General features: G+C 40.1%; 2 protein-coding genes across 2 annotated transcripts in view; one reads left to right on the top strand and one right to left on the bottom strand.

Moving 5' to 3' along the window:
* MRPS27 (mitochondrial ribosomal protein S27) overlaps positions 1-13,796 on the top strand; it is a 40,882-nt gene extending 27,086 nt beyond the window's left edge. Inside the window, exons 4-10 of the mRNA XM_014309886.2 lie at positions 1,695-1,809; positions 2,286-2,364; positions 3,633-3,748; positions 5,239-5,341; positions 7,499-7,641; positions 9,140-9,295; positions 13,387-13,796. Coding sequence (XP_014165361.1) covers positions 1,695-1,809; positions 2,286-2,364; positions 3,633-3,748; positions 5,239-5,341; positions 7,499-7,641; positions 9,140-9,295; positions 13,387-13,626 — 952 coding nt within the window. The 3' untranslated portion in view covers positions 13,627-13,796. The remainder of the gene's footprint in view (positions 1-1,694; positions 1,810-2,285; positions 2,365-3,632; positions 3,749-5,238; positions 5,342-7,498; positions 7,642-9,139; positions 9,296-13,386) is intronic.
* Positions 13,797-22,992: 9,196 nt separating this feature from the next.
* The window catches only part of MAP1B (microtubule associated protein 1B), a 66,413-nt gene continuing 61,669 nt past the window's right edge, over positions 22,993-27,736 (bottom strand). Inside the window, 1 exon segment of the mRNA XM_014309883.1 lies at positions 22,993-27,626. Coding sequence (XP_014165358.1) covers positions 27,471-27,626 — 156 coding nt within the window. The 3' untranslated portion in view covers positions 22,993-27,470.

Genomic DNA, 27,736 nt, shown 5'->3' with positions numbered 1-27,736 from the left:
AATAATTTAATGAAATTTTAAAATATGTTGGCATCATTATTACTGGGTGCTGGTGTTCCAGCTTGACCCTTCTTAAATGGCTGGTGAAAGAGTCTGTAGCAATTAGATAATTATTTCATCAAAATATGTTAAAATCCAAATTCCTGTTACTGATACTTCCTGAAAGCATTTGTCCATGACACAGGACTTCAGTGAAAGCAAATATACATTCTTGCTACTCTCAGTATTTGAACTCCAGAGAGAAGAAAATGGAAAGTAATTATAGCACCAGAATGGGTGCTTGCAACTTAATATTCAAAGCATGCTTTTCTTTGCTATTAAATTTTAATTTAATGGGGAGATTTTTATGCCACTTACAAGTACTTACATTTAGATTCTGTAGTTGTTTAGCTTCACTTTTGGCATGGCTGTGTTTGTTTTGAAGGCTCTCTAGGCTGCAGTACTTTTCCAGCCTTGGTCATCTGTATAGCCCTCAGTGATAGACAAGAGATTTACTGAGGGGGAAAGAGGGTTGGTGGCCACATTAATCTGATAAACGTTCTGGAAAGCATGCTCACTCAGATGGAAGAGTCTACCCTGCCTCTAAATGGTGCTGCATCTTGGCTTGGGGCTGCGAGCATCTGCACATGAGCTCAGCTCAGTCATTGGTGTTCTTTACAGAAAGTGGCAGTCACTTCTGTGCTGGGGACTCAGATCAGTTTTCATTTGAATTGAGAAAGACTGCATGCATCTCTTCACATGTGGGTGTGAAATTCAGCTCAGGACCAAGGCAGCAGCTCCTACCACTGAACTTTTAACTGATTCTTGAATGTTTGCCAAAGCTGAAGTTCCATGTGCTTTTTGTCACCATTTGTTCAAATGTGGAGCAAAGTGCATGTGTCTGAATTAGGATGAAATGAATTTAAAAGTATTTAATTTTACAAATTGGTCAAGCACTGGAGTGGGTTGCCTTAGAAGACTGCTGAAGTCATGGCATGAGGTGTCTTAGGATAGATTAAACCAGTGCAGGGAGGCAGGAAAAGGCTTTCCAGCAGAGTTTCCCTGTGCATGAGGTATGCCTCACTGATGAAGCATTTCTGAGGCAAATGGAGCATGCAGCAGCCCAGGGATGACCTGTGCTGAGGCATAATGAATTCTTAACTGGTGAAGTGAGGCATGATTTAGAGAGGGTGAGAGACACCAGATTACACAATTCCAAAGATTCAGATGCAGTTATATTTTGATGTAATTCTGATGCTTGGTGAAGCCCAGCAACATTATACATCAAAATGTTACACAATACAATCTTACAGAATCACAAGGACAAGGTCAAAAAATACTACAGTATTTATACCAGTCTCAGTTGGCCTTCATAAATACACCAAAATGTTATTTTTTGGTATTCTTTTTTTTTTTTTTTGAGAAAAAAGCACTAGGCTTTCTGGAAAGTGAGAAGTTTAAATAGTATGCATTTGTGAAAAGGTCAGATTTCCCTTTGTACATTCTATTAATTTGTCAAAGTTTGGTTTCTCTTACTTGAAAGGGCTATCTGGAGCTCTTTAGAGAGTGATGATTGACTGCCAAGTCAAGCACAGAGAAATTTATGTCTGAGTTCATGAATGGTGAGGTTTTGAAACTCATAGTTGTGTTGATTACAGAATTTGTTTCCATGATATCAGAGTCATATTATCACCAGAACTTTTTGTCCTCTTTAGGTTTCGGCATAGCCCGAATTCCTGGTACTTGAGAGACTGGACCATTCACAGCTGGATCAGACAGTGCTTAAAATATGGTGCTCAAGATAAAGCCTTATACACAATACAAAACAAGGTAAGTTTTACCAAGGAAGAGACATGAATATTTTGGATTGGCTTTTGATTCAAGTGTGGTTTGACAGGAATTCATGTTGCAGCCAGGGCCTGTAGACTGTGATTTTAAGTTCAGGTTTCTTCGTCAAATAACAAATTACTGTTGCACTTGAATTTTAGCAATAGCCTTTTTACAGCTTTTAAATCCTGTCTTTTTTCAGAAAGCTCTTTAGTTTTAAATAGTGTTGGTGTCCAAAACATGTTAATTGCAGGGGAGGCATAATAACGTGATAGGCAGTGCTATTCCTTGTCTAAAAGGCTCAGATAAAAAGCTAAAACAAATCCAACGCATCAGAAGTTGGAGGGCCTATATCACAGGAGCCATGCTGATCTCTTGTGTTGCTTATGTTCATTGCATCAGTGTGGAGTGTCGTGGTTCTGCTCTTTCTGGTATCTGCAGCACATTTGCACACAACTTTTTTCCCTTCTTTTTTTCAGGTTCAGTATGGAATTTTTCCAGATAATTTTACATTCAATATTTTGTTGGATTGCTTTATAAAGCAAAAGAAATATGAAGGTAAGAAAACACGTACCAATACGGCATCCTTAGTTGTATGCTCTTACATTTACAGAGCTTTTCTTTAAACTGAAAACTTATAGCCATATTTTTTCTGAATTCATCATAAAACACAATTTCACCTTCCCTTGAAGTATTTTCTGCATGTTTTTTCTCTCATTTTTTTGGGATTTTATTTATTATATAGTTTTGAAACTTGTGAGATTCACAGTTTCTACTGTTATTAATCCTACTGCAAGTGTAAACCATCTTCTTCAGTTACAAGTCTGACATATGTGGTAATGATATTAAAGGACTTATTAGTGACAATTAATTAGAGTGTTACTAGAATCAAAATGTGTGTTGGTATTCATCTTCCATACGTTTAGCTGTTCAAAAAGCTACATATATAAATTATTTGTGTAGGCTTCCTGTCTGTCACTGAGGGCAGCCAGCTATGCTGAATTGCCTTACTGGGGCTACCTTTCATTATTGACTGTTTTAAGTGTTTGGATGAGTCCTCTCATGTTTGATGACAGATACTAATTTTGATGACTGATTTTAATTTCACTTCAGGTTTTCTAGTACTGTAACCTTGCAGTAAGCTTTCCTTTACATGAAGCTTTTATAAAACAGATAACAGAAAGGAGCTGAAGATTTTGCTAAACAACAAATTAATACCTGTAATTTTTTTATTTTGAGACATACCCCCTCCATCTTTGAATTTCCCCTTATTTTACCCATATTTCTGTTCTGTGTGAAACTGAAGATCCTTTTCCAAACTGTCCTTCTTGATTGGGAGTGTCACTGGAACTCCATATAGAACTCCTCTAGAGCACTGTTTGCTGAATAGACCACTGTGGGTGATCTGTGATAACATTTCTTATCCTTTGTACTCTCCTGTCACCCTAAGGCTAATGAAGTTAAGCCGGTCTTCTCTTGTTTGTAATCAAAAGACAAGAACAAAGAAATAGTTTTAATTTTTTTTAATGATTGAAGAGCTAAGGAAAGATGAGCCAACTGAAATGTGTAGAGCTAAGATAATTTTGAGAGCTCCTTAGCAGTAGTTTCATGCTGTTCAACCCATTCTTCTCTCTCGCAGTGTGTTTGAGCAACCCAAAGGAATAAGACTAATTCTGTAGGTATGTTCTAGTTGCAATAAATGTTTAACTTCCTCTTCAACTATTTCAAAGCATACCACAGCAATAAAGCATTAGTGAACACGAGTGGGTGCAAAAGGAAGATATGTATTGGAAGCTATAATAATTAAGCATTGTTTTCCTCCATAGATGCTATGTCAATAGTAACAGAGATCATGCTCCAAGAAAGTTTTGATGAGTTATCAACACAGCTTCTTTCTCTCTATGTTTTATACAAGTACCTGGCAACCAAGTCTGAACATACGGTAAGCTGACCACACTCAGAATGATACACAGAGCCTCTGCTTCCAAGTGTTGTGGTGCAGTCGATTAGACGTTCAGTCATGAACATAGTTTATATCCCCTAAGTTTATCTGGGGAAAAAAATGCTCCGTTTTCTCATTATTTTTGCAACTGCAGAAGAAAGAAAGAAAGAAAGGAAAAAAGAAACAACCAAGTATGAAAACCATCAAATAATTTGTCACCCTATTTGCTCCTTTCTCTGAAAGGGAGGGTGTGTAGGGATTTGTAGTTGTAATGTATGCCCATTTGAAGGATGTGGATTGATACTTCAGTTCAAAGCAGACTCTATCAATTACGACCAAAAAAATATGTCACCTATTGTATAGAACCCCATTAAGCTGGGTGTTGCTCACCATTAGAGCTTGATAATGATGATGTTGCAGACTTATAAAGCATTTTTACTAGGGATTTTTTGGAATTCCAATTGGCTTTGGGTGTATTGCTTCTTATTACGTATCTGTTTTAAAATTAAATTTATTACATTTCTCCTATCTCCAAGGATTATGGGTTTATTATTTACAGCTTACTGTAAATACAGGTCAGAATGACAGTTCAGGGTCTTGGAAGTGGCATCATTCTATCTTTTCAGATGGGGCTCAGTCAGTAAAGGGGCTCAGTCAGGTCTGCCATGATCTCTTGTAGGAAGCTATTTTTAATGAAGTTTGGCTCAAGCCTTCAATAGCATGTTGTCATATATATAGCAAATGCTTGAAGCCTCCATCTGTGTTACATGAAGCATCTTCCAAAATACCTTTTACAGTTGCCTTCAGGTTTTACCCATTTGGGTTGTAGTTTGAGTTTTCACCAAAGAAGAGAAAAGCACATTTACCATTTTGGATATTTTCTTCATTGCCTGGAAATAAAGTATGCTTAGTGACTTGTATGTGAAAAGCAAAGGGATGAAAATCTCATTTTTCCATTGTGTTTGTCCATGTTTGTATATCCGTACTGCAGAGATAAGCATTTGTATGTGTAGTGTTTCACGAAAACTGAATGTGCAAGCAAAGGTGGTGTGAACATAAGACATGTTCAAGGCAAGCTTATTTATATAAATGTGACCTATTTAATATACATTTTGAAGTAATCCCATCCAAAGACAGCAGTGAAATGATATTTTTATTTGTGTACACCATTCAAAGTACCATTCAATGCCTCATAATGCTCAGAACCAGTTTTCTGTGTTTGCTTTAAGACCTAGGGGTAGACATAGTAAGAAGAACTTTCTTGCAAAATTTCAACCACTCACATTTTAGTCTTCTGCAAAGAGAGTTGTTCCTCAGTGCGATTTGTACTGTTCCTCAGGACTGATATGCTGTAACTGAACAGTGGGCATATTTAATGATTCTTTACTTTATTGCTAAGATGTGATGAAAGCCATGCATGCTGGTTTTGCTGCCGTTTCCTATTTGTGTTTGTTAAAGGAGCACTTACTTAGTTGATAAATTATTTGCAGTGGGAAGAAGAGAGAAATATTGGAGCTTCGCTGTTGCTTACGGGTCTAAAGCAAAGTAACACTGTGGGTTTTAGTTCCCAGCTCTATGGCTATGCATTCCTTGGTAAGTTTTACCTCCTTCATTGTCAGTTTTCCCCTCTTGTCTTCAGTGGCTGAATTAAATTGGCATCTTTGTTTTATTAAAATGTAATCAAGGAGAAGGCAAAGGAAAAAAAGAAATAGTGGAAGGACAATTTCAGAGTTACGAGTGAGCCTGTTTTGTAGGCCTGGAGGGTGCAACGGATTTGAATTTGATTCATCAGACAGCTTCAGAACCAATTTTAGGGCTCCCTGCATGTTTGGGTTAGATGCTGAAAGAGAGAAGATATTCTTAAATAGCAGTGGGATTGGTTTGTTGGTTTCCAACAAATTAAAAAAGAATACCCTAAAGTACAGATTTCTGTGACACACAATATAAGGTTATGGATAACAGACTCTTTTTCTGGTTAATAGAATATCTTAAAACCTTATGAGATGGGAGAGCACACCCTGGAAAACGCTATGTTTAGAACTTCTACTAGTCACTGTAAAGTGAATGTTGGGGTTGTGAACAGCAGATAGCAGTGCCTTTATCCTGTATCTGTTAAGAAGTCTTTGCTGTTAATAACTTGCTATATAGTATTAAAGAGAATTTAGATCAGAGTATATTCAGAATTGAAGGGAAGGGAAATGGGCAAACAATTCTTGAATTTCCTCTGACTCTTTAGCAGAATATGGTATAGATAGGTTTTGTTCTTCTCTACAGAATGACTATTTACTAGAAAGTAAGTAGTCAACAATTTATTGTAAATTTTTGTTTCATTACTGCATTATTGAGGGTAATCAAAAGTGAATTTGTTCTTCAAATGTCACCTCAAAATATGATGTGTGTTGGCAGAGTTAGGATGCTGATTTGTATTTATCATGGCTGTAAAACAAAAAACTAATTTTCAGTCAAAAAGACAGATAAATGTGAAAACTAATTTGAAAGCAGGATTTTTCATAGCACTGTAGTTTGTAATCCAGTGGAGATACTGTTACAAACAGGGACTTTGCTGTCCAGTTGGAATTCAGTTTGGAGAGTTTTAAATGTCATGTAGATTAGTGGAGTAGTGGCTGTATTTCAGAAATGCACTTCACTCTTGTCTGAGAGCAATAGTGCTTGGTCCATGACATTGACATTCAGTGGATCAAAAGCTATTTACTGTTATGTCACATATTCCAAAGTCTTGCCAACACTAACGGAACTGACCTCTGAGAGAGTAAAAGATGTCTACAGGCACAGAGTGGCCTCAAGCACCTCAGCTATTTTAATTTAGCCATGGTCCATAGGCTCTGTCTATGCACTTATTACCTTGCTTTTCCTAAACTGTTCTCTTCCATGTAAAGAGGGTATCTCTCATAGTTTTGTGTTATTATAGCCAGAGTGCAAATTGGATTGAGAGCTTGGACACAACTCCTGTAAGCTACACTTGAAGAAGTATTATCTGTTTTGCTGACAATAACAAAATCAAAGCCCAAGAGTGACAAACATTGTAAATTGCATCTACTGCGATGTGATGTTTGTTTCCTCTGTTATGCAGGAGTTTCATGATCTCAAGTAATTACTCAGAAGAAAAGCCACATTGCAAGCGGTGCAGTACATCACAGGTCCTGCTAAAATCAATGAACACCTTGTTGCACAGATTGTGTTATATCAAGAACCAGAATTTCCTTTTTGGCAGGTGTCCTGTATTTCCTCTTGGGAAACCTCAGCAGAAACAGGGGTAGTAAGCTGAACACTTAGCCATAACATGTGCTGTTATGGGTGAGTAAACTCTAGAGGCCGCAGAGGTAAACCTGGAGAATCAGATTTAGTGCACACATGCTCCACAGTCAGGTGAAAGCTAAGGAGACATTTGTCTGAGATCTTCAGGCATCCTACAAGCTGCTGTTAGAAAGCCTGACAACCATAAAACTTGGCCACTTACTCTGATTTCCATCTGGGCAACATTTTTCGGTGAGGGTGAATGAGGAGGTACCAGAAACATGCACATACTTAGATGAAGTTGAGCAAAAAAAAAGCACATTAATAAAATTGGAGCAATGGAAATTCTGTCAGAGCAACTTTGTATAAGTGTGTTGTTTTTCCCACTGAAGCCAAGACACTTGCTGTAACTGCTAGAAACCAGAGCCAGCCTATACAGGTTCCATTAAGATTCAGATACTGAAACACTAACCATAAAGTGTGTTTTTATCACAGGGAAGGTGGAGTTGACGAAAGGATTAAGAGCTGTATACAATCTAATGCCACTGATGTGGACACCTGGGTATTTGAATAGAGCCTTGCAAGTGATGGAAAATGTGGCTTCATTGTCAGGGGACATCAAAATCTGTAAAGAGGCTGTAAGTATAAAGGCTATAACCCACTGAACCAGGGAATTTCATATAAAACTACAGTAAAACCTGTGAATTCTGTGCCTTGTTAATGAAAATATGCCCTGCAAACTTCAGAGGCCTTTTGCAAGACAGGAGAAGTAATGTTTAGAACAGAATCAGTGCTTAAGTTGATGAGCTAGTGATAATGTCTACTGGCATGTCCTTGGCAATGAGTGTGTGCTACTGCCACAGACCATTTAAGTTTTCTAAGCCTTGCCCTCCTTTCAGAGACACCTCTGTCTGTGTCACAGGAAACACGTGTCTGGAGGGATGGGAAGACGCCTTTGTTTCTCAAGTTTTTGAAACTACTCAGAGACATATTTCTTAGCAGTGAGGATGAACTGCCACATCTCTTGCTCTTATGGCTAATTGTATGTGTTCTGTCCCCTCAGATGATGTCCTGAGTAGTACTGGTCCAAAAAGCCGACAAAATGATTTCTAGAAGGTTTGTACTGCCCTCAGTCAGGGAGGATGGCTAGATTCAGTCCATTTATTAGGTTGGCACTACCTAAGGGACTTGGGACTTAGGAGTGCTGTGAGGAATCAGGCTGATTCTGGAATCAGACAGCTTAGGAGTAACTTAGTTTGTCACTACCACATGGGCTGGAGCATGGTAACATCACCGAGGTCTCTCCTTCTTGGTACTTTTTCCTGAAGATGTCCCTGATGATGGGAGCCTCCCTTTTGCTCATGTCACTGCTAAACTTGCAGCCTCCCCTGACAAGCAGAAGTCTGGGGCACTGCTCAGCAGGTACTCCTACCTATTGCTCTATTTTCTGAAGCTTCTCAGTATAATACTGGACAGTCCGAGACAGGTCATGTCTGCGACTTCCACCAGTTTTGAGTTACCTCTTCAGGTGTGTGGTTTTGGAGGTATCTTTTTTACTTCAAGTCTGAAGAACTCACCTTAATACACTTGTGATTTTTTTCCTGAATTCTGAGGAATTCAAGACTTCCTCATCTTGCTCTGGGTTGTAGATGAACATCCTGGTGTTGAAACAGGGCTGTATGTCTCTGGTACTGTAGGTCCATAGAAGATTCTATCTGTCTGCCTGCTGATACTCGGAAAATAGTAAATGCTATTAATACCTAGAAATGCTATCTGTATAGAGGTACTTTTTACTATTTTCAGCGAATAGCTAAGAATTTGTAAAACAGAGTTCTTGCTGATTCTTTATGAATGCTGCATCTCTGTACATACCCAGTTGTAGATCCCAAAAAGCAATGCATTGACTGAATGAGAGCCACACACTCCAAGATCCCAAGCACAGTACGAAATTCTTCCAAGATTGTCTCATTTCCTTTTAGAATTTAGTTTCCTGTTTAGCATATACAGAAGTCAACTCAAAATATAAGGTAATTCATTAAGTTGTTTGAATGCATGACAGTTGTGTTACTTAGACAGTTGTGTTATTTAGTGAATCCCAAACACTTGATTCTAACCATGACAAATGTTGTTGTTCAGATTGATGCCTTGGAGACCATTCTGCAGTCTGTCCTTGAAGCTAAACCTGATCCAGAATCGGCTGAAGAAGCCAAGAAATTAGAGCCAAAGTCACAATGTGCAGAGTCAGAAGAAACAGAGCAATCTAAAGTACCTGAGTACTACAACCGATTCAAGGTAAGACAGTTTAATGTCTCTAAATATTCCAAGCTGTAGTAGATCTCTGTGATGCATACTAGAAAATACAGATGCTGACTTACTATGGCTGGTAGACTGACACCCTTTCAGTGCATCAGGAGTTCTGTTTGGCATTTTTGAAACTAATGTCACCTTACATTTTCACTTCTCCAAACAGGAAGCAGCAGCCTACAAAGACATAATGCTCAAGGCTACTTGTCTTTTGTCTGTCTGTTGGAATTTTATCTTCACTTTTCATACCTGAAAATGATAACTCCAGTCCTGTTTGCAAAAGTGCTATGTCTTTAGAGACCCATTATCTGACCTTGTGTGGGCTCTTGCTCATTAAAATAAATTGTAATGGGTGTGAGACTACCCTGAATTAATTGTCAATTTGTGTACATTATAATTATGTTGTATGGATGGAATGTTGTATCTTGTACTTTCAGACTGGAGAATTAAATCAGGTTCATATCACCTTCCTTTTATCTTTAGGTTGTTATCATCATGCTGATGATAACGTTAAAAAACACAGAAGGCTGTTCATTAGGACACATCTGTATAATAAGTGCATTTAATTTGATCATCTGATTTTATTTGAGCATCTAAAAATTAGCTAAATGAGCTAATTTTACTTTATCAACTCTGATTTGTGCTGTGGTAAAAATCAAGTACTTCAGGTTGAAACTTACCTGGCTTACAGTTCCAGGAGCAGTGCTCTTTCCATAACCCATCAGTTTCCATTGTTTCTGCTGGATGGCTGTGACCTTGGACAGCTGTGCTGGATACAGACTGTTCTAAAGAAATTTCAAAAGTTAAAAGACTAGTATCCTATGGTTTCAGCTCACACACACATACACTTTTCCTTGCTTTAATTTTTACTTACATAACTTTGCCACTAATCTTTAGATACTAAACTTGTGTTGTAGGCAGTTAAAACTTTTTAATTGAAGTGTTTGGGAATCAGTGGGTATTCAGCATGTGGTAATTAATGCCTGGATGAATTTCAGTGAATTAGGTAAACGCAAATGTCCTTTGAAGGAGGGAGTGAGAAGTTTTTTATGTGTCTCTTATTGTCTATCCATTGTCTAGCCTTGAAGAAAATAATGCAGAGTGCTCAAAATGAGGTCTGAATATCAAATTGGGGACTAGTGCCGAGAACCTAGTTTTCTTCTCAGCTCAGCCTTTCTACAAATTTCATAATTAATTCCAATTCAGGCATTCCCTGGTGTGGCAGTGAGTGACCTTTGGCCAAAAAACTAGTCCCAGTGTTTAAAATCTGACCAGGAAAGTCTGAATATTAAAAAGACATAGCCACCATGTGACATCTAGGCATCCAACAGTAATAAGCCAAAATCTCTGATTGTGTGAATGAGAAAAGGAGCTCATGAGTTAGTATGCCATTTCAGCCAAGCCTGAAGGAGTTCCTAGATTCTTCTCTCAAATCCATTAGGCCAGCCACAGCGGCTCTTCCCAGTTGTGCCCTGGGACACTTACAGGTGTAGTTCATGGTGCACTACAAATACTGTGAGGGAAGGTGGCAGCTCTGAGTCAACCTAGTGATGTATGATTCCCAGCTGCTGTCCCAGCACAGATCATCTGCCCCTTCTGTGTAACCCCAGCAGAGGGTTTGCACTTCTGATGCTGAAAAAAATGCAGTTGCACTTTGTCCATCCCTGCGTTAATTAGCCAGGATGCTCCAGTCTTTCTCCTTGACCTCAAATCCAATTGCTTCTGCCTCCTGCACTCCCAATTCTGCTTCACAAACCATACACCGCAGAATGCAGGCAAAAGCATATGGGTTTGCTCCAGACATACACAGGCTCCTCCGTGGTACTCCATGGAATGGTCTCTCTGTTTCGTACCAACCTTCAGAACAACCATTTGTAAAGTTCCTGGAAAAGGCATGGAAGTCTAAAAGGTATGGATACTTGTCTTTGCTTCCACTAAAAACAAAAGAGGACCTGAGGGCATTTGGCTATTTTCAGGAAAAGCTGTTAGAGCTGTAATCTGGACATTCATTTAGGTTGTAATTACCTGTTTTCAGATGTATGCTGAGGCTCACTGCTCACTATAGTGTTCTTCAGGCAATTCTTTCCATCTGTGTCAATGATCAGTAGGCGGCAAACATTTTATCACATAAATGCTGGGAACACCTTCTCCAAAAGCAATGCACCTTCTTCCCTAACTTGTCTATATGCAGAGCTGTGGAGACTGCGTATAAAAATCATGATTTAACCATTTAAGAGTGTGCTCTTTTGGTACCTGTGGGACATAGAGCCTGCTTTCCTAAATCAGTATTACCAATGTACAAGAGAAGAGCAGGTAGTATTCCAGGATACCAGTGATACCAGTAATGGCTTAGGAAACAAGACCTGCTAGTTTATAATTTATTGCCTTTCTGTATTTCAATTTCCTGTGTTTAAGTTCAGCCCCTTTTCAGCACATCCTTGATAGGGTTTAATAGGAAGAGTGTGAATGTTCTAAACTAGTTACATATCTAATCTATGAACATAGTTGTCAAGTTTCTTCCCCAGACCCAAGCTGTACAGTCTGTTCAGTTTTCTCACTGATGCCTTGTGTACCTACTGAGACTAATACACATAAATATTTTACTGAGTTTGGTTTTAGTCCATTGGCTTTGAAGACATTGGCTTTGTCTTCATTCTTTGTCATTAAATCAAAAAAGAGACAGAACTAAATATGCAAGCCACTCAGACCTGCCTGTCTAGCATTTTAGAGAGTCTGTTGTCTGTCCAGTGCAGACCTCCAAGGTAAAACACAACAAAGCCTGCAGTTGTGTTGGCTAAGGAAGAGAGAAGTGGAGGGACCTGAGAGGGGACATAATAGTTTCCTGCCTAAGAACAAGGCAGAACCTGCAGGTAGGAGCTGAGGGGATATGCATTTTCAGATTATTGCCAGTGTGAGCTTGGATAAGAGGAACACTGTGGATCAGCTGCATAGTGCATAAACTTTCAGTGATAACTGGAAGTACGGATATCTGCATGGCTCTAGAATTGCCATTTTGTTTGGGGGAGAATGATCCTCACATCTTTGTTCCATTGTACTGCAATGCAAAAAGAGTTTCATTCAAATGAAGAAAATACAGATGTACATTTCGTTAAAGCACATACTTACTTTAAACATTTTTGAAGGTGCTGGACTGGGTAAAATGTTTTATTTGAAAGAAGGGTTGGGAAAATGTGTTTTCACCTAATGAGTGAACACGGCAAAAAGAATTTTCCAGTGCTGTATCATCTTCTTGGTTGTGTATCTGCACTTTCAAGGCAATTAATCAGAATGTTAAGGAGCCATCAGGCTAAAGATCAGAGAAAGCCAGAAATAGTATCACTGGATGATTCACCATCCTAAGTGTATTAACATTTTATGCTGCAGGAAATCTATATAAGTAAAGCTTAAGAAAGAAAACTGGAGTTCCTTTCTGAGGCTTTGTTCTGTTTCAGTATAGAATATCCCTGAAGAAATATCACTTGCTTTAGCAGTGTTGTATAATCTATGTAAGTGTAATCACACCTCAGACACAGTAAGCTGGGAAGAAAAATTATGGGAGTTACTTAGTATGCAGTTAGAAGGAGAACATTTGAAGTGATGTGCATCTGTTGGGAAGGATGCTGGTGCAGAGAGTGTGGCTGAAATCTTGCAGTTGGTTTTGAGACAAGACACAAACCCAAGGTGTCTAAATAATATTTATTGTGGTTGACTGGTCAGCTGATCTTTGTTAATACCAGACTTGGAAAAAGAAGATAATTTGAATAGTTAACAAAAATGAAATTTCATTGGTTCAGTTTTGTTGCTATAAAGACAAATGCTCTCAAGGTTAGCATTTCAGGAAATGGTAGCAACTACCACAGCTGAAACACTTTCTCTGTGATAGTAACCTGGCCTGTATGGCAGCAGCAGCAATACTACCACTACTACTACTACTACTACTACTACTACTACTACTAATAATAATAATAATAGTAATAATTCAGTGATATGTTGGTTGTAGAGAAGTATTTTGTGTCTGATTGTTTTGTGATTGACTGGCTTTCTCCTTGACACTCCTACCAAATCTCTTTTTCCGACAGGAGCTGTACTCCAAACTGCATTCACTTGGCAAGGTTGAATCTGAAAGCCTGATAACCCTGACCACCCAACTTGTCAAGCAGAAACTGCCAGAATGTGAAGTGGAAGACATTGCAAAATATGAGCAGAACCTCAAGAAGTGGGAAGAACTACAAGTACTTCTCGTTGAGAGAGAAAGAGAGATGAGAGAACAGGCTAAGCAGGAAATGGAAGCTAGGAAGCTAGCTAAAGCATCTGCTTAGTACTGGAACTAGGAATGCAGTGGTATGCACTCCTGTGTCAGTGAACTGAAGTGCTTACCATTATTATTATTTCACTTCAGTCATGCTGCAGGTGTGACTGCTGTATGCAAATTAAGCATCCCATTTTCTCTGTTTCCTGAAGTAAAGCACATGTGGTTTAGAAATCTTCATCCTGTATATGCTGTGTTTTCTTTCTACCGTCAGCCAGGCAAGAGATGGGATAGAGACAACACAAAGAAACAAAGGCATAAAGAGTAGCTTGCCTGTGACGAAAGCTCTAGAGGGTGGAAAGAACAAAAGAAAAGGGAAGAATTTCAAACACAAGTTGTTTCTGAAGGGGTTTCTCACAGGAAAGAATGCCTTTGCCACTCTGAACTGCAGACACTAAGAGGATTAACATATATTGATTGGGTTTTTTTCTTTTTCCCAACCCATTTGGAAAATTCAAGCTTCTGTGTATGGAGTAGGAAGGTAGGAAGCCTAACTTCAGGCTATTTTTAAAACCACAAGGAGTTTCAGCCTAGTGAGTTAGCACTTGAACATGCATTCAGATGTGTCTTTACTCTGAGGATGTTAGAAATTTCTGCATTTAGTGGTGCTGCTTTGCTCTATTTCTAGTCACTAGAGAAATGTGCAATCACCTCAGCACGCACCAAGGAGCCTCATACTGCAGTGCACTTTCCTTTTATATTCTGGGCACTGTTTCATGAGGTTTTTGACCTAATTCCCTTCACGGTCCCATGCCCCATTCTTCAGATCAGTAAAACAATGTAGCTATTCACAACAGCACAAGGAAATGGCAAGGCAGGAAAGAATCATAGTGCATTGATTGTGGTTGTGATGCATCAGCATCCATCCCTTCATACATTCCCACTGAATCTTGTCAGCTGCAGCCAGCAACTTTTTGGAGTGCACATTGGGACAAGATCCTTTTAAACAAGGAGACCTGAGCAACAGCCGTGCTGTAATTGCAGTTTGTTAAGGCAGCAGCACTGTTGTCTCACTGTGCTTTACCACAGGGTCTAAATAAGCATTTCAAGTTTTATTGTGCATCTGTGTAGTTTTGCAGTGATAAAACTCACACCACAAACCCACTGTAAATCCAGTAAGAACATGCTGCAAACCTGTGAATTTGTTTTAAGTGTAGGAAAGCATACATTCAATACACCAGACACCTTTCTTAGAATTCCCAGCAAACACACTCAGAACCTGATTGCTCTTTCATGTCTAGGAAACCTGATACTAACGTCCCTGACCCCATCTTGTCAGCATCTCCCGTAGTTTATCCCATAAAGCAATAAGAGTGTTGCCTCCAGCCAGGTAAGTGGATGATTTTTTGGCTTGCCTAGCAGTGGAGTTTCCTGGAACACTTTTGAGAAAAGTCTCCTGATTTTTTTTTTCTCTTTGTTGGTCTAAATGCTTTCTGATTACTAGGAGAAGTTAGGGAGTTGTAAGGAAGCATAGAAGGCCAAATACACTTTTAAGAACAATTTCCTTAAAACTGGTCATTTTAAAAAGGTCATAGTCACTCCTAGTTGAGACACAAGAGAATGGAGTATCCCTTCCCTGACCACTATTTCAGTAATTCAGTTTCAGAACATGATCTGTAGCTCCAAAGGTTTTGCAATCACTCCTGCATCCAAATTCCTTTATGAGCTTCTCTCTACAGGCATCAGCTCTTGGGATCTTCACTACACTACAATTTTACACATTTCTCCTTGGTTATTGCTGGCCTCTTGGCAGCACAAGGAGCTGCCGTGGGCAGCTGCCGTGTTTCCGTGGGCACCTCCACCCTCCCTCCCTCAGCCTGCTGGTAGATACACCAGGCTGCTAATGCTAATTGAGCTCCAGCAAGCTGCCAGCTGCTGTGTCCCTGCTGTCTCACAGAGTTGGCTTCACTTCCCCCACAACTGCCCCCCCTTCCCATTTATTTAGACTTAACTATTAACTCAATAGGAGAAAAAAAATCCTCCTGTGAGCTCTGAGTAGCCCGCTAATGAATATTATAGGTTGCCTCTTTGTTCTACTCCAGGCATGTGGGTTGGAATCCTCTGACAACAGTTCAAAGCATAAACCAGTAGATACAACCTTTCTCTGCCTTTTCCCCAGTCTCCTCTCATATAGCCCTCTGCCCCTGAGAGAAGGGGATTTCTTTGCAAAATGCTTTGCAGGCAGCAAATCAGATTCATGGGGCGAGATGAAGGATATCAAACCCAAGACCAGAGAGTCCAGAGCAGAGGATCCACATTATTTGTGACATGAACCAAAAGCCAAGTCCTCACATTTTTCTGTCCCCTTGGTATCACTCTGAGTGAGATGCCACTTTTGACACTTCGACCAGCTGGACCAGCTGCACACTAGAGACCTTCTTCCCCTTAGACCCCAGCTAAGTATTTCTCCATGGTCCAGTAGCTACTGTCCTGCTCCTCCCCACCACAGGTTTCACCATGGTCTCAACAGCAGCCAGGTTCTAATGTTTTGTCTAGTCAAAGTGTTTTCCCACTTAGTAAATCCTTACATGTCCAATATGTGTACCTGCACCCTCCTGAATTCTCCAGCAATCCTCATTGCTACTCCCTTTTTGATCTCACCTGTGATTCCCTTCGAGTTCCTCCTATGTACCATCTCACATTTATTTGTTATCCTTTTCCAAGGAGGCTAGCCATGTCTCTGCCATGCAGCCCCATCTCAGTGGTGCAAGCAGCTTGGGGTACCAAGTGCTTGGGCACCCTGTGGTTTGAGGACCATGGGTACAGCTGAATGTCAAGATGCTCAAAACATGTATTAGCAAATGAAGCTGGAGGGAGGGGAAGAAGGTACTCTTCTCTTTGGTGCTCTCTCCTGCCTGCTGGCTTTGAGCAAGGTCAACAGTAAGACAAGTTGTGAGACAGGCTAATTCAGAGCCCAGTGCTGTTCGTCTTCCCCAGGAATGCAACAGCATGAAAAATCCACACAATATCAGCTAACTTGGCTTAACTTACCTGCTTTTCTTCTTTCCACCCCAGGAAATCTAAGACTTGGTTATTTGCCCCCTTGCATAAATCATGTTGCACACAGAATCTGTTTTTTTACCTGCTTGCTGAATTACTTTTAAAAAAGAAGTTTGAAGCAGCACCTAGGAGTGAAACTGGGCCCCAAGTAGTCAAAAGCCTTTCTGTCCAGATGCCTGCAGCCATGTGTGCTCTGCTGTGTTCACCATCGCCTGCTGTGATGCAGCTGTCCACATTTAAAAGGAGGAGAGGCAGGGAAGTCATACAGCTTCTTTTGATCTGCGGCTGCTTAAATGTGAGCTCTGATGCTAAGGGAAGAGTGTGGATTTGTATATATATGCATATAAAAAAATTATCTTTGTGCTCTACAAACACAAAAAGCTCTGAGTTCATCCAGCCCTGCTCCCTGGTGCTTTTTTTGATGTCTGATGCAAGCTCACAACCCAATGAGCACTTTCTACTAGGATGCTAGGGTACTCTCAAGCTTTTTGAAGCGTTTCTGGTTCTTGCTGTCCTGTTTCAGACAGCTGTCTAGACCTTTCTATACATGAATAGGACTGGCTAAATACTTCCTGGAGGGGACAGACCAAAATCTTTCTTAGTAGTAACACTAGCTCATATTTTTGGAACACCTCTCCTGGAAATGTTCCTTCACATCCTGTTTTCGTTTGACTACAGCTGTGATTAGGATTAAAGTTATTGCAGTTTTCCCCTTGTCAGTATATTTCTAAATCACAGTAGTGCATCTTTATTCTTGCAAGTTTTTGAATAATTTCCCTGCTCATTCTCCTGGTGTTTTTATTGCTAAAGGCAGGGAAAAATTTCCCATTGGTATATGCATTGGCTTGCATAGTCACTGAGCTGTGACAAGCAGCCCAAATAATACCTGACTGTGGTAGTGTGTGTGGCACAGCATTGCCAGACTTGTACATGCCAGTATGAACAGCTCTCCCATGTTTTCCCAAGTCTGGGAGAAACCCTTCAACAATACTAGCCAAAAGAAACAGAGGCCAATACAAATGCAAAACCTGCTTGGTATGTTGGTAAGAATTTGGTTGCTCTTGAAAAAAAGCAGCATCCCAATTCAAGCCCATGGCAGACACCAAATATGCTGCTGCTGAGGCAAGCAAATATGTAACTGCCAGTGTTACTGGCAGAACAGTTCCAGCAAAGCACTGAAGGTCATTATCCATTATTCACAAGAAGAGAATTACATATTTATACCCTTGCAGCTCGAATAAATGTTGCCAGAAGCCTTGCACAGATGGGCCCTATTTGTGGTAACACCTGACCTTGCCAAGATAAGGTTACAAGATGCTTTCAGACTGGGTCATATGTTGTGTCCTACACACAATGCTGATGTCAAGCACCTGTTCCTTCCCTAAGTGGCCTGTCCCAGCTGCTTGCCTGCCCATCCCAGGGTTCTCTGGTCACTCTTAAACAATAGGACTAGGATGATGATGATGCTTGCCAGCTTTGGGTAAAGGTTGGCTGGTACAAGGGGATTTCTGACCTGAGCAGTCATCACTGTGCTGTTGAGACAGACGGAAGACAGTCCGGGACACAGGTTAGCAAGTGTCCTCTCTTCCCCTGCCTCCTCAGGAAGCTGGAGTCAACAGTTACAAAAGGGAGTTGCACCACTAATTTAAAAGGATGCAAGATGTGGTCTGCTGAACAGCATCCACTTTTGCTGAGGTTCCTGGGTCAGTTTAAACTACAATTCCTGAGGTTCTGGGGTCAGTAAAAACTACTATTCGGCCCTGCAAAGTATATTTGAATATTTGAACACATCTGTGGAGAGTAGAGTTAAATTTACCTTTCCAGAAATGTAATGATAGGAACTGTTGAGATGAGGAAAGGCTTTTCAACTGTAGAAGAGAAGCTACTGCTATACTGCTGACAACCTGAACTTGTGACAGTGACTCTTTCACAATAAAACCATGGAGAATGAAGTATAGGTCAAAACTAAGTGACAAACCATTAATTCAAAAGTAACTTTAGATGCTGAATGTGGTAGAAAACTGTGCCACCTACTCTGCATCAGTGTCCCCACAGAAATCAGAGTTGCCACTGAACCCAGCTAGCAATTGCATAGTACTGAGTCATGCTACTCTTAAACCTTTCTAACGAACTCAAGTCCATTCTACCCATTCAAAATTGAAAATGCCCCAGGCACAGAAATAATCTTAGAATTAGAGCCCCAATGACTAGCACATGACAAAATTCAGCTTTCAATATATCTTGCTTATTGCAAATCTTGACAATTCCTCCTTTAAGTGATTTGGGCAAAGAAATTTTCAAGCCTGTTCTGATCCTTACGCAGGGTAACTCCTGGTATAATTTCATCTTTGGAAACTGTAAATTCTCTCTGGGTATACTGACTTGCATTCTCGAGGAGGGTTTATATTAAGTATTTAATTGACTTGGTGGTTCAGTGTACCTTCAGCTGTTAGGAAAGTAACACATGTGAGCAGTGGTAAAATAACATGAGGTTTGTAAAAGCTCAATCAAAATTAATTTCTGGACCTTAATAGGTATAGAGGATGCCACTCTAGTGCATATAGCCTTGTTATGTATGTTTAGCTTTGTTTGTATTAGGGCATAAGCTCCAGATACTTCAATTATCTTTTCTGTGTGATTCACAAGCACAGGTGATAGACCAATCTGCAGTATGATGTATATAAATCATGCCATGATGTATATAAATCATGCCATGCAATTGTTTTGGCAGTGAAGCTGGCATCAGATGCACAGTCAACCTCCACCTTGCCAGCAATTCATACTGGGACTGGTAATGCAGGAATTGTTGAAGTGTAGAGAAGCAGGTGGTAATGATCCATGAGGACCAGCGAAAAATTCTTGTCCAGGCTATAGTGCCTGCTGATTTAGTTCTGTATTGTTCCTCTGGATTTTATATCTGGTGGAAATGATGCCAAGCAAACAGTCACAAAACCAGCAAAACCTCCTGCTATCATGAGGGCAGTCAGCATTATGCAGCTCCTGGTAGTTTTGGGCTGAATCTGAATCACAGAATCACAGAACTAACTAGGCTGGAAAATATTTGAGAAATAGGCTTTGAGATTAGTAAGTCCAAGGATGACCTAATACCACCTGGTCGACTAGACAATGGCACAATGTGCCACATCCAGTCTTTTTTTGAACACCTCCAGGGAAAGTGACTCCACCACCTCCCTGGGAATTCCAGTGCCCTATCACCCTTTCTGTGAAGAAATGCCTTTTAATGTCCAACCTAAACCTCCCCTGATGCAGTTTAGGACTGTGTCCTCTTGCCCTGGATGCCTGGGAAAAGAGCCCAGCTCCCACCCGGCTACACCCTCCTTCAGCGAGTTGTAGAGGGGGATGAGGGTCCCCCTGAGCATCCTTTTTGTCTAGGCTAAACAACCTCAGCTCTCTCAGCTGCTCCTCACAGGGCTTGAGCTCCAGACCCTTCACCAGCTCCATTGCCTTCCTCTGGACATGCTCCAGCACCTCAATGTCCTTCCTAAACTGAGGGGCCAGGAACTGGACACAGGATTTGAGATGTGGCCTCACCAGTGCTGAGTACAGGGGGACAATCCCTGCCCTGCTCCTGCTGGCCACACTATTGCTGGCACAGGCCAGGATGCCATTGGCCTTCTTGGCCACCTGGGCACTGCTGGCTCATGTTCAGCTGCTGTCACCAGCACTCCCACATTCCTTTCTGCCTGACCGCTGCCCAGCCACTCTGTCCCCAGCCTGGAGCTCTGCCTGGGGTTGTTGTAGCCAGAGTGCAAGACCCAGAACTTGGTCTTGTTAAACCTCATACTCTTGGCTTCTGCCCATCAATCCAGCCTGTCCAGGTCATTCTCCAGTGCTCTCCTGCCCTCCAACTGATTGACACTTGCTTTCAGCTTGATATCATTTGCAAATTTGATCATGGTAGACTCAATCCCCTCATCAAGTTCATCAATAAAAATACTAAATAGAACTGGGCCCCAGCACTGATCCCCGTGGGACACCCCTGGAGCACAATTGGAGGCAGTACTGTTCACCACCACTCTCTGGGCCTGGCCATCTAGCCAGTTCTTAGCAAAGGGTGGTCCTGTCCAAGCTGCAGGCTGCCAGCTCTGCCAGGGATGTGCAGTGGGAGATGGTGTCAAAGAAGGCACACACAGCACAACAGAGCATGGTACGTGCTAGTGCAGACTAGTCACATCTGTGGAAGATGAATAGTGACTACAACAGTAGGCAGCAGTCAAAAACTGCTTGCTGAATAAAGGACATGGGCAATGCTTGTGGGCTCAGAGATGCTTTAGAAAGCATCATAGGAGTTTTGTTGCAATGTTGGGCACAAGCTGGATCTATGGCATGTCACTGTAGCTGTTAATCAGACCCCTCAACACTTCTTTTTTGCCACATCCTGAGTGTCTTAGGTTGCAAATGCAGGATTGGCCAGGGGTGTGTATTCTATTGCTATCTCTTAGAGGTGGGGCAGTTATCTTCTGTTAGCTGGGCCACCTGTTAAAACCAGCTGGGGCTGTTTTCTTTATCTCTTCCACAACCAATCCTCCCTCTGGGAAATATCTTCTGTTAATGGGCCATTGAGTGTCAGGGCATGACTGATAAAATTACATCATCCCATTGTGAGATGCTCCGCCCATGGGGAGGAGCCAGGCATTCCTACCTGGATATAATCTCAGACTTGGAACACCAGAGCAGTCTTTTCCCATTGGATTCCCAGAGGAAGACCAAACCAATCTACACTGCCACTGGACCTTCAGAGGAAATATAGTCCCTTTCTATAGGCTCATTGTTTCAACAGAACCACATCTGTCACTCCAGGAGGACTGCAGCCAACATCTAATCAGACTACTACTGACACCCTGGTCATATTCTGACTCTGTCAGTATTCTTTTGTATTACTGCATTTTTATCTTTATGTTTTTCCTAATAAAGAACTGTTATTCCTACTCCCATACCTTTGCATGAGAGCCTTTTAATTTCAAAATTACAATAATTTGAAGGGAGGGGGTTTACATTTACCATCCTAAGGGAGGCTCCTGCTTTCCTTAGCAGACACCTGTCTTTTCAAACCAAGACATTGGGAACAATGAAAAGCTAAAATTTCCTCCCATCCTCAGAAGACTAGAAATCAAGAATGAATAGCCTACCGGTCTCGGATGCCACAAGATAGATCCTGCCTTTTTTATAGACTGAAAAGAGGAACCATCATGTCCCCATGGAATCTGAAATAATACCTCATAAGCTTATTGAATTTTTTAAGCTGTGTTGAAGAAAGGAGCTTTCATGTGGCATCTAGAAACACCAAGCCAAACACCACATACCAGGCAGGCCTGGCCCCTGTTACACCTATGCAAATCCACAAATTTGCTATGCAGCTGCAAGTGAATGACTGGGATTGAAGCTTGACCTGGTCTCCTTTGCACAATCATTTTAAGATATTTTAAGTAGCATCAGTTACTCTACCACAAAGCTTGGAAAACCTTGATGTACACATATGCAGAATTATAAGATTTGCAGCACTTGACTTCCCTCATCTAGTCATCATTTTTCCCTATTTCACCATGCTCAGCCAATTCAAGCAAAGTACAGCATTTCTTACTGTCATAAGAAGCTAGAAAGAAATCCTTGGACTCTGGAGGTGAATAAGGGCCTGCAAAAGAAGACTGCTGTCTGAGGGTGAAGGAAATCCCACAGGACCTCTGCTTCTCCTGGAATGAGCACCCCTTGCATTTTACTGCCCCAGTCTTTACCTGTTTTCATACCATCACCATTGACTGCTGCAATCTCAGTACAGTAGGCATGGCAGCAGCAAGCAACTACAAAGGCAGAAAGCCTGATGTTACAGCCTCCCTCGACAGCAGTGGAGGAAGTCTAACATTTATAGAGTAAAAAACTGAACTGAGGGCTCAGCTTCCCCATATACTCTGTCCCCTCCAACCAAGACGAATGGGCAGGGATGGTCAGGAAGGGTCCATGACTACTGCAGACAAACTACACACTCTTGTTGAACTGCTACAACTTTGGAAAAGACCTCATGGTGGGCTCAGTTTGATGTAAATTTATTTGGCATCATCTGTGACTGTGTACTTACTGAAAATGAGGTGTTTTCTCATTCTGCTGAGGAATACAGGAATGAGAACAACAAAGAGAAGCCATGTCATGGTACATCATGGTAACGTTTCACACCACAAGATAAAAGTATCCTTCCACATTTATCTTCCAGTTACTAAAGAGAGATTGGGGTTTGTCTGGCATTCAAATAATCACTGATCTTCAGGAAAAAAAACCCCATAGACTAGGTAATCATGACTAAGAAAAAGGGAGAACTTCAAAATACATACATACACAAAGACAAGAAACATGTCAACACCACTTTATCACTTTTGTATTTTATTGTGGAACTGAGTTTGATTCCTTTACATCAAATATCCTCAATGGAAGAGGGGATATTGCACACAAATATCATAAAAGCACTACATATTACTTTCACTGGAAACTAATTTTCTACATTAGATATGACTGGATAGAATAGAAGTGATGCAGGATTATAAGACATAATACCATACACAGCTGCAGACTGACACAAACACCATTCAGAACAAGAGAGAGGAGGTGTGTGAGGTGCTTCTCAGCCAGCCACAAGACTTTCTTTCCATAGTTTGGAAGATAATGGCTGCATGCAAATGCGTGAAAGCATATTTCAGATTTTGTCTTTTACATTGAGATTACAGCCCAGTCTTGAAGAGGTAGCTCCTGCCTTCTGGAGCGCTTAGTTAGCCTAGTAGAGAGAAGCTGCTTCTTAAATTTTTTTCTTTCTATATTTTATGCCATTGTTTTATTTAGTTACTCTTTTTTTTTAGAATTTTTTGTAAAGTCACAACATATAAGAGTTTTTTCTTTTTTTTTCAAATTTTAAATAGCAAACATTTTTAAACCAGGTGAATAATATAATTGCATTCTAAGAAATGCTTATCCCTAGTTGATTTTAGTGTTTTGTTCAATTATTAAGTGAAATGATGAAAGTTTTTCTTTCAAGTGTAAACATTATATTTTTTTCATATTCTAGTAAATCCAGACCAAGAAAATTACTATTTCTCTCAAAAACATCATTACTGAGCAAGAACCTCTGGCGACAGATGAACAAAGAGAAGCGCATGACAGAAATGTTCCAAATGTACAGCAAGTGCTCTTTGGAACCCATTTGCTTGTGTTGGGAGGGATTGAAAATTCAATTAACAAATTTATTAAATCTTAGTAAAAGAGTACCAGAACTCTCCTAAAATGCATAAGCTATCATAGACAATTAAAAAAACCCCAACATTCATATACACAGTTATCTCCATTCACCACAGTATGTAAAATAAGTAAAAAAAAAATCAAAAGTGATTTCTATGAAAGATGGGGTGAAAATAGAGGTCAATGAGTCAGGCCCACCACAGGACTTTGAAAAGGCATGCAAGAGAGGCCCTGTCCAAGTTCAAGAGTGGGATGGGATCCCCAAAGTTAATTCTTCATTGAATTATGAAGCATTATATTAATAGCATAAAGATCATGACTGGGAATGCTGTTATGGGTAATACCATCATTGAAATGGAGTGTTCTTTGCACTCAGATATTGAATCTTTACAATTAGAGTAATCAATAACAAACCATGCTCCTAGAAATCTATGCTGATCAACAGCACTCATCGTTAATGTACACAGTACATTTTGATGACTGTTACACTAAACTAGTTGTGTAGTACTAGGATTAGCACAGGTAGATTAGATCCACAGGCAGGAAAGTCATTAAGGGCAAGAGGAGCCAATGGAGGAGCTCATCGCAGTGTTGAATCTAGGTGCCATTGCCATTCGGAAGGGAGTGGATGGAACAGGCATTACAATACCTCAGAATAGCCAGACCATGGTTTTAATATTCTTGTAGCAGCAAAAAAAGCAAATGTACATGTAACTGTCTAATTATAATTATTACTTCAGAAGTAAACCAAATGTTTCAGCCATCCTAAACTTGCTTGGGCATATTTAAGGCTTGATTCCAATTTAATTTACAGTAGGATCAGATGACTGTAACTTCCCTGACAGTAGTGAAATTGCTCCTGATTCACAGGAGTGAGTGGCATAAGTGAGATTAGTCACAAAACCACTGCTGTACTTAAAACAATTTTCTACCAAAGCAGAGATACAAACCATGTCAGGTGCTGTCAGAAAATCAGAAAATCTGTTCCCACCCACTCAAAAGGTTTGAATTCTGAACAGTATAATAAAATAGATAAATCAGAAAGAATTATAGAAACAGTACAACTGTTCTGCCAAAAATTCTGCAGAACATACCTACAAAATTATACAACATAGTCTGCAAAGATATCCCATATCTTTGTAGAATATGTATTACAAAAGCATTTTTAAGTGAATTACATGAGCCCAGCAAACATGCTTGTTTTCACAATACATTTCCATCTGCCTTTTGTGCCATAGTCACTCTGAGTTATTCTTAACTACTTAAAAGGTATAGAAATAAATAAAACAGCATTGCTAGAGAAATCTAAAAAAGAGAAGACATTAAAAATAAATCAAAACCCCAACCACTGACAAACAGTAATTCACAGCATTAAATGGGCATGAGAAGCCCACATTTACAAGACCCTAAACCAGTATTAAAAAACCCTCATAAAAATTAGGAGTGCAAACATACACCTATTAAACAAAAATATCCTAACAATGTAAAATTGAAATAAATTATAAGTAGAGAAAATAAAATGAGGTCATAGTTCACTACATTGTAAAACTTAATAGCCATAATGGTGATTCATACAACCAGCACGTAACTCCATGCTGTAGGCCTTTACACCTTCTTAAATTCAGATTTGCAGACCTTCTGCAATGCAACAAGATTTTTTTAATTGGGGTAAAATTTCTGAGACTAAAAAATCCAAACTGTCTTAAGTCACAGAGCAGTGGTGCTGTTCCTCTGCAAACAGTATAGAAAAGAAAAAGAATGGAGGTATGAAGAAGGAAAGAAAAGGAAGAAAAAAAGAATAGTAAAGGAAGAGGCAATGCGAGGAAGAGGAAAGGAAGTGAAAGGGTAAAAAAAGAGAAAATGAGAGGAGGAGAGAGGAGTAAAGGAAAGAGAAGGAGGAAAGGAAAGAGTAGAGGAAAGAGGAAAGCAAAGGGGAAGAGAAGGGAAAGGAAGGGAAGGAAAAGGGAAAAGAAGGGACTTTTTCCTTATTGCTTGTTCTATCCTTTTCCAAGATCTTGTGAGGGTTGAGAATGTAAGTTATAACCTTTTAAGTATTGGGCAATCAACTTCTCAAATCCCATTTTCTGTCACCATCAACAGAACAGTTTTATGAGGGTATCCTTCCATACCCATCTCCTGAAAAAGGTATTGACAGTTGACTGTTTTCAATAAATTTTACCTCAATATCAATTCTCACTAGAATCTTAAACAACACTACTCATTTATCTTACAAAACTACTAAGAAGAATACCTTCACCTTAAAAATTTTTCCTTGCATTTACCTGTAAATGAAAATGTTTGTTACAAGTCATGTATTAAAAGTTCATGCAGCACTAAAAAGAAAGGCTTCTGTACATTTGTTCCCATGTTCACTCTTAAATTAAACAAATAAAATCAGGTAGGACAAAGGAAGGCTGAATACTGTGCAGGCTCACAGGTAACCTTTTCCATCGTTCTGAATGTTTCACTAAATTTTGTAACTCTGATACTAGACACCACTTCTATCTTGCTTCCACAGTACGAAAGGAGCCTTCAAAAAAAAGCTCATCTTGCCTTGTTGAGCTGTCCAGGTGCATCTATGAAGTGTTCACATAACTAATATATGTAATTCATAGCACCAAACCATTTGACCAGTCAGATAAGTTCCTAATACCACACGCGTACTCACGCTTCTTTACTGGTGCAACTATGATCCTACACAGATGTTTTATAAATTTGCTGTCTCAGCATTAAAAAATAAGTGCATCAAGTTTCTTTGTACATTCAAGTCACTTTCTAAGGCAAATTGTCTACTGTATGTACTCCCGACCGCTTTGGTATTTTGCTTCAGTTAATCGACAGTGGACATGGGTGTTTTCAAGCATGTGGACTGGTCAGTTCTGGCTGGAGTGAGTGGGCTTTCGCTGGAAGCATGCTTTAGACCAACAATTCTGCATGTTGTAAGAAAGGTTTTAGACTTCTGGATGGGGTGCAGGCTACATGCATATTTGGCCTATGATTGTTAGGGTGTGTCAGTATGCAGAGTTCAAATTAAAGTGGAAAGCTGCTGATGAGTGATTAGGTCATACATCCCTTCCTAGCCATGTTCTCTTTCTTTTTATGTTTGAGCTAACTTAATTCTTTAAAAAAAGGATCCCCATAGTGATAGCTCAAATTGATAAAAATTTAAAACGTTCTTCTCGTGTGAGAACATAAGCAGACTCTAGTAAGCGATACATCTATTGCCATGAGACTAATGCAGACCTAATGATTTACTACTTTCTCCTCCTACCCCTCTCTCTCTTTCTCTCTTTGTATTTCTTTAGAGGGCAAATGCCTCTACCTGGCAAAAGTCAATTGGGGTTGCTAGTGCATGGTTTCAAAATGTTCAGTGGAGTTGCAACTGGATCTGTATTTTCGCAGTAATTTGTACTCTACTATGGGAAGACTTATTTCCCTTAGCAACCAACAAAGACTGAAAAATATTAGTGACTTGCATCACTGTGACACAGTATAGCATTTGGCAGGTATATAGTTCAGCAGTTGAAATAGATGACTTGAATTTTCAGGAAAGGTGTTGTCAAACTGAAGAATTTCTGGAAACAACGGTTAATCTTGTGATGCACGGTCTTGTTCTTACAGCTCAATTTTGCATGCAGGAAAAGATTCATCTTGCATAACAACAGTGCTGCTGCTTGCCAAAACCATGATGTTGAGATCCTGCTGTTTCTCATGGGTCTCTTGATACCATTCCCTCATCACTTCGGAGTCATGGGTTGGGATTAAAGTCACCTGCAACATGAAATAAAAGTCCTATTGAATGGAACACAGAAATAGTTGATACGTAAAATGTCTTTTCAAGAAGCCCCAGCCAACAAGTATGTTTCCCTTTTGGAAAGAGT

This window comes from Geospiza fortis, unplaced genomic scaffold (genome assembly GCF_000277835.1).
Source record: "Geospiza fortis unplaced genomic scaffold, GeoFor_1.0 scaffold456, whole genome shotgun sequence".
In the NCBI taxonomy this organism is placed as follows: domain Eukaryota; kingdom Metazoa; phylum Chordata; class Aves; order Passeriformes; family Thraupidae; genus Geospiza; species Geospiza fortis.
The sequence above is the reverse complement of the archived record's forward strand: the minus strand, read 5'-3'. Positions and strand labels throughout refer to the sequence as shown.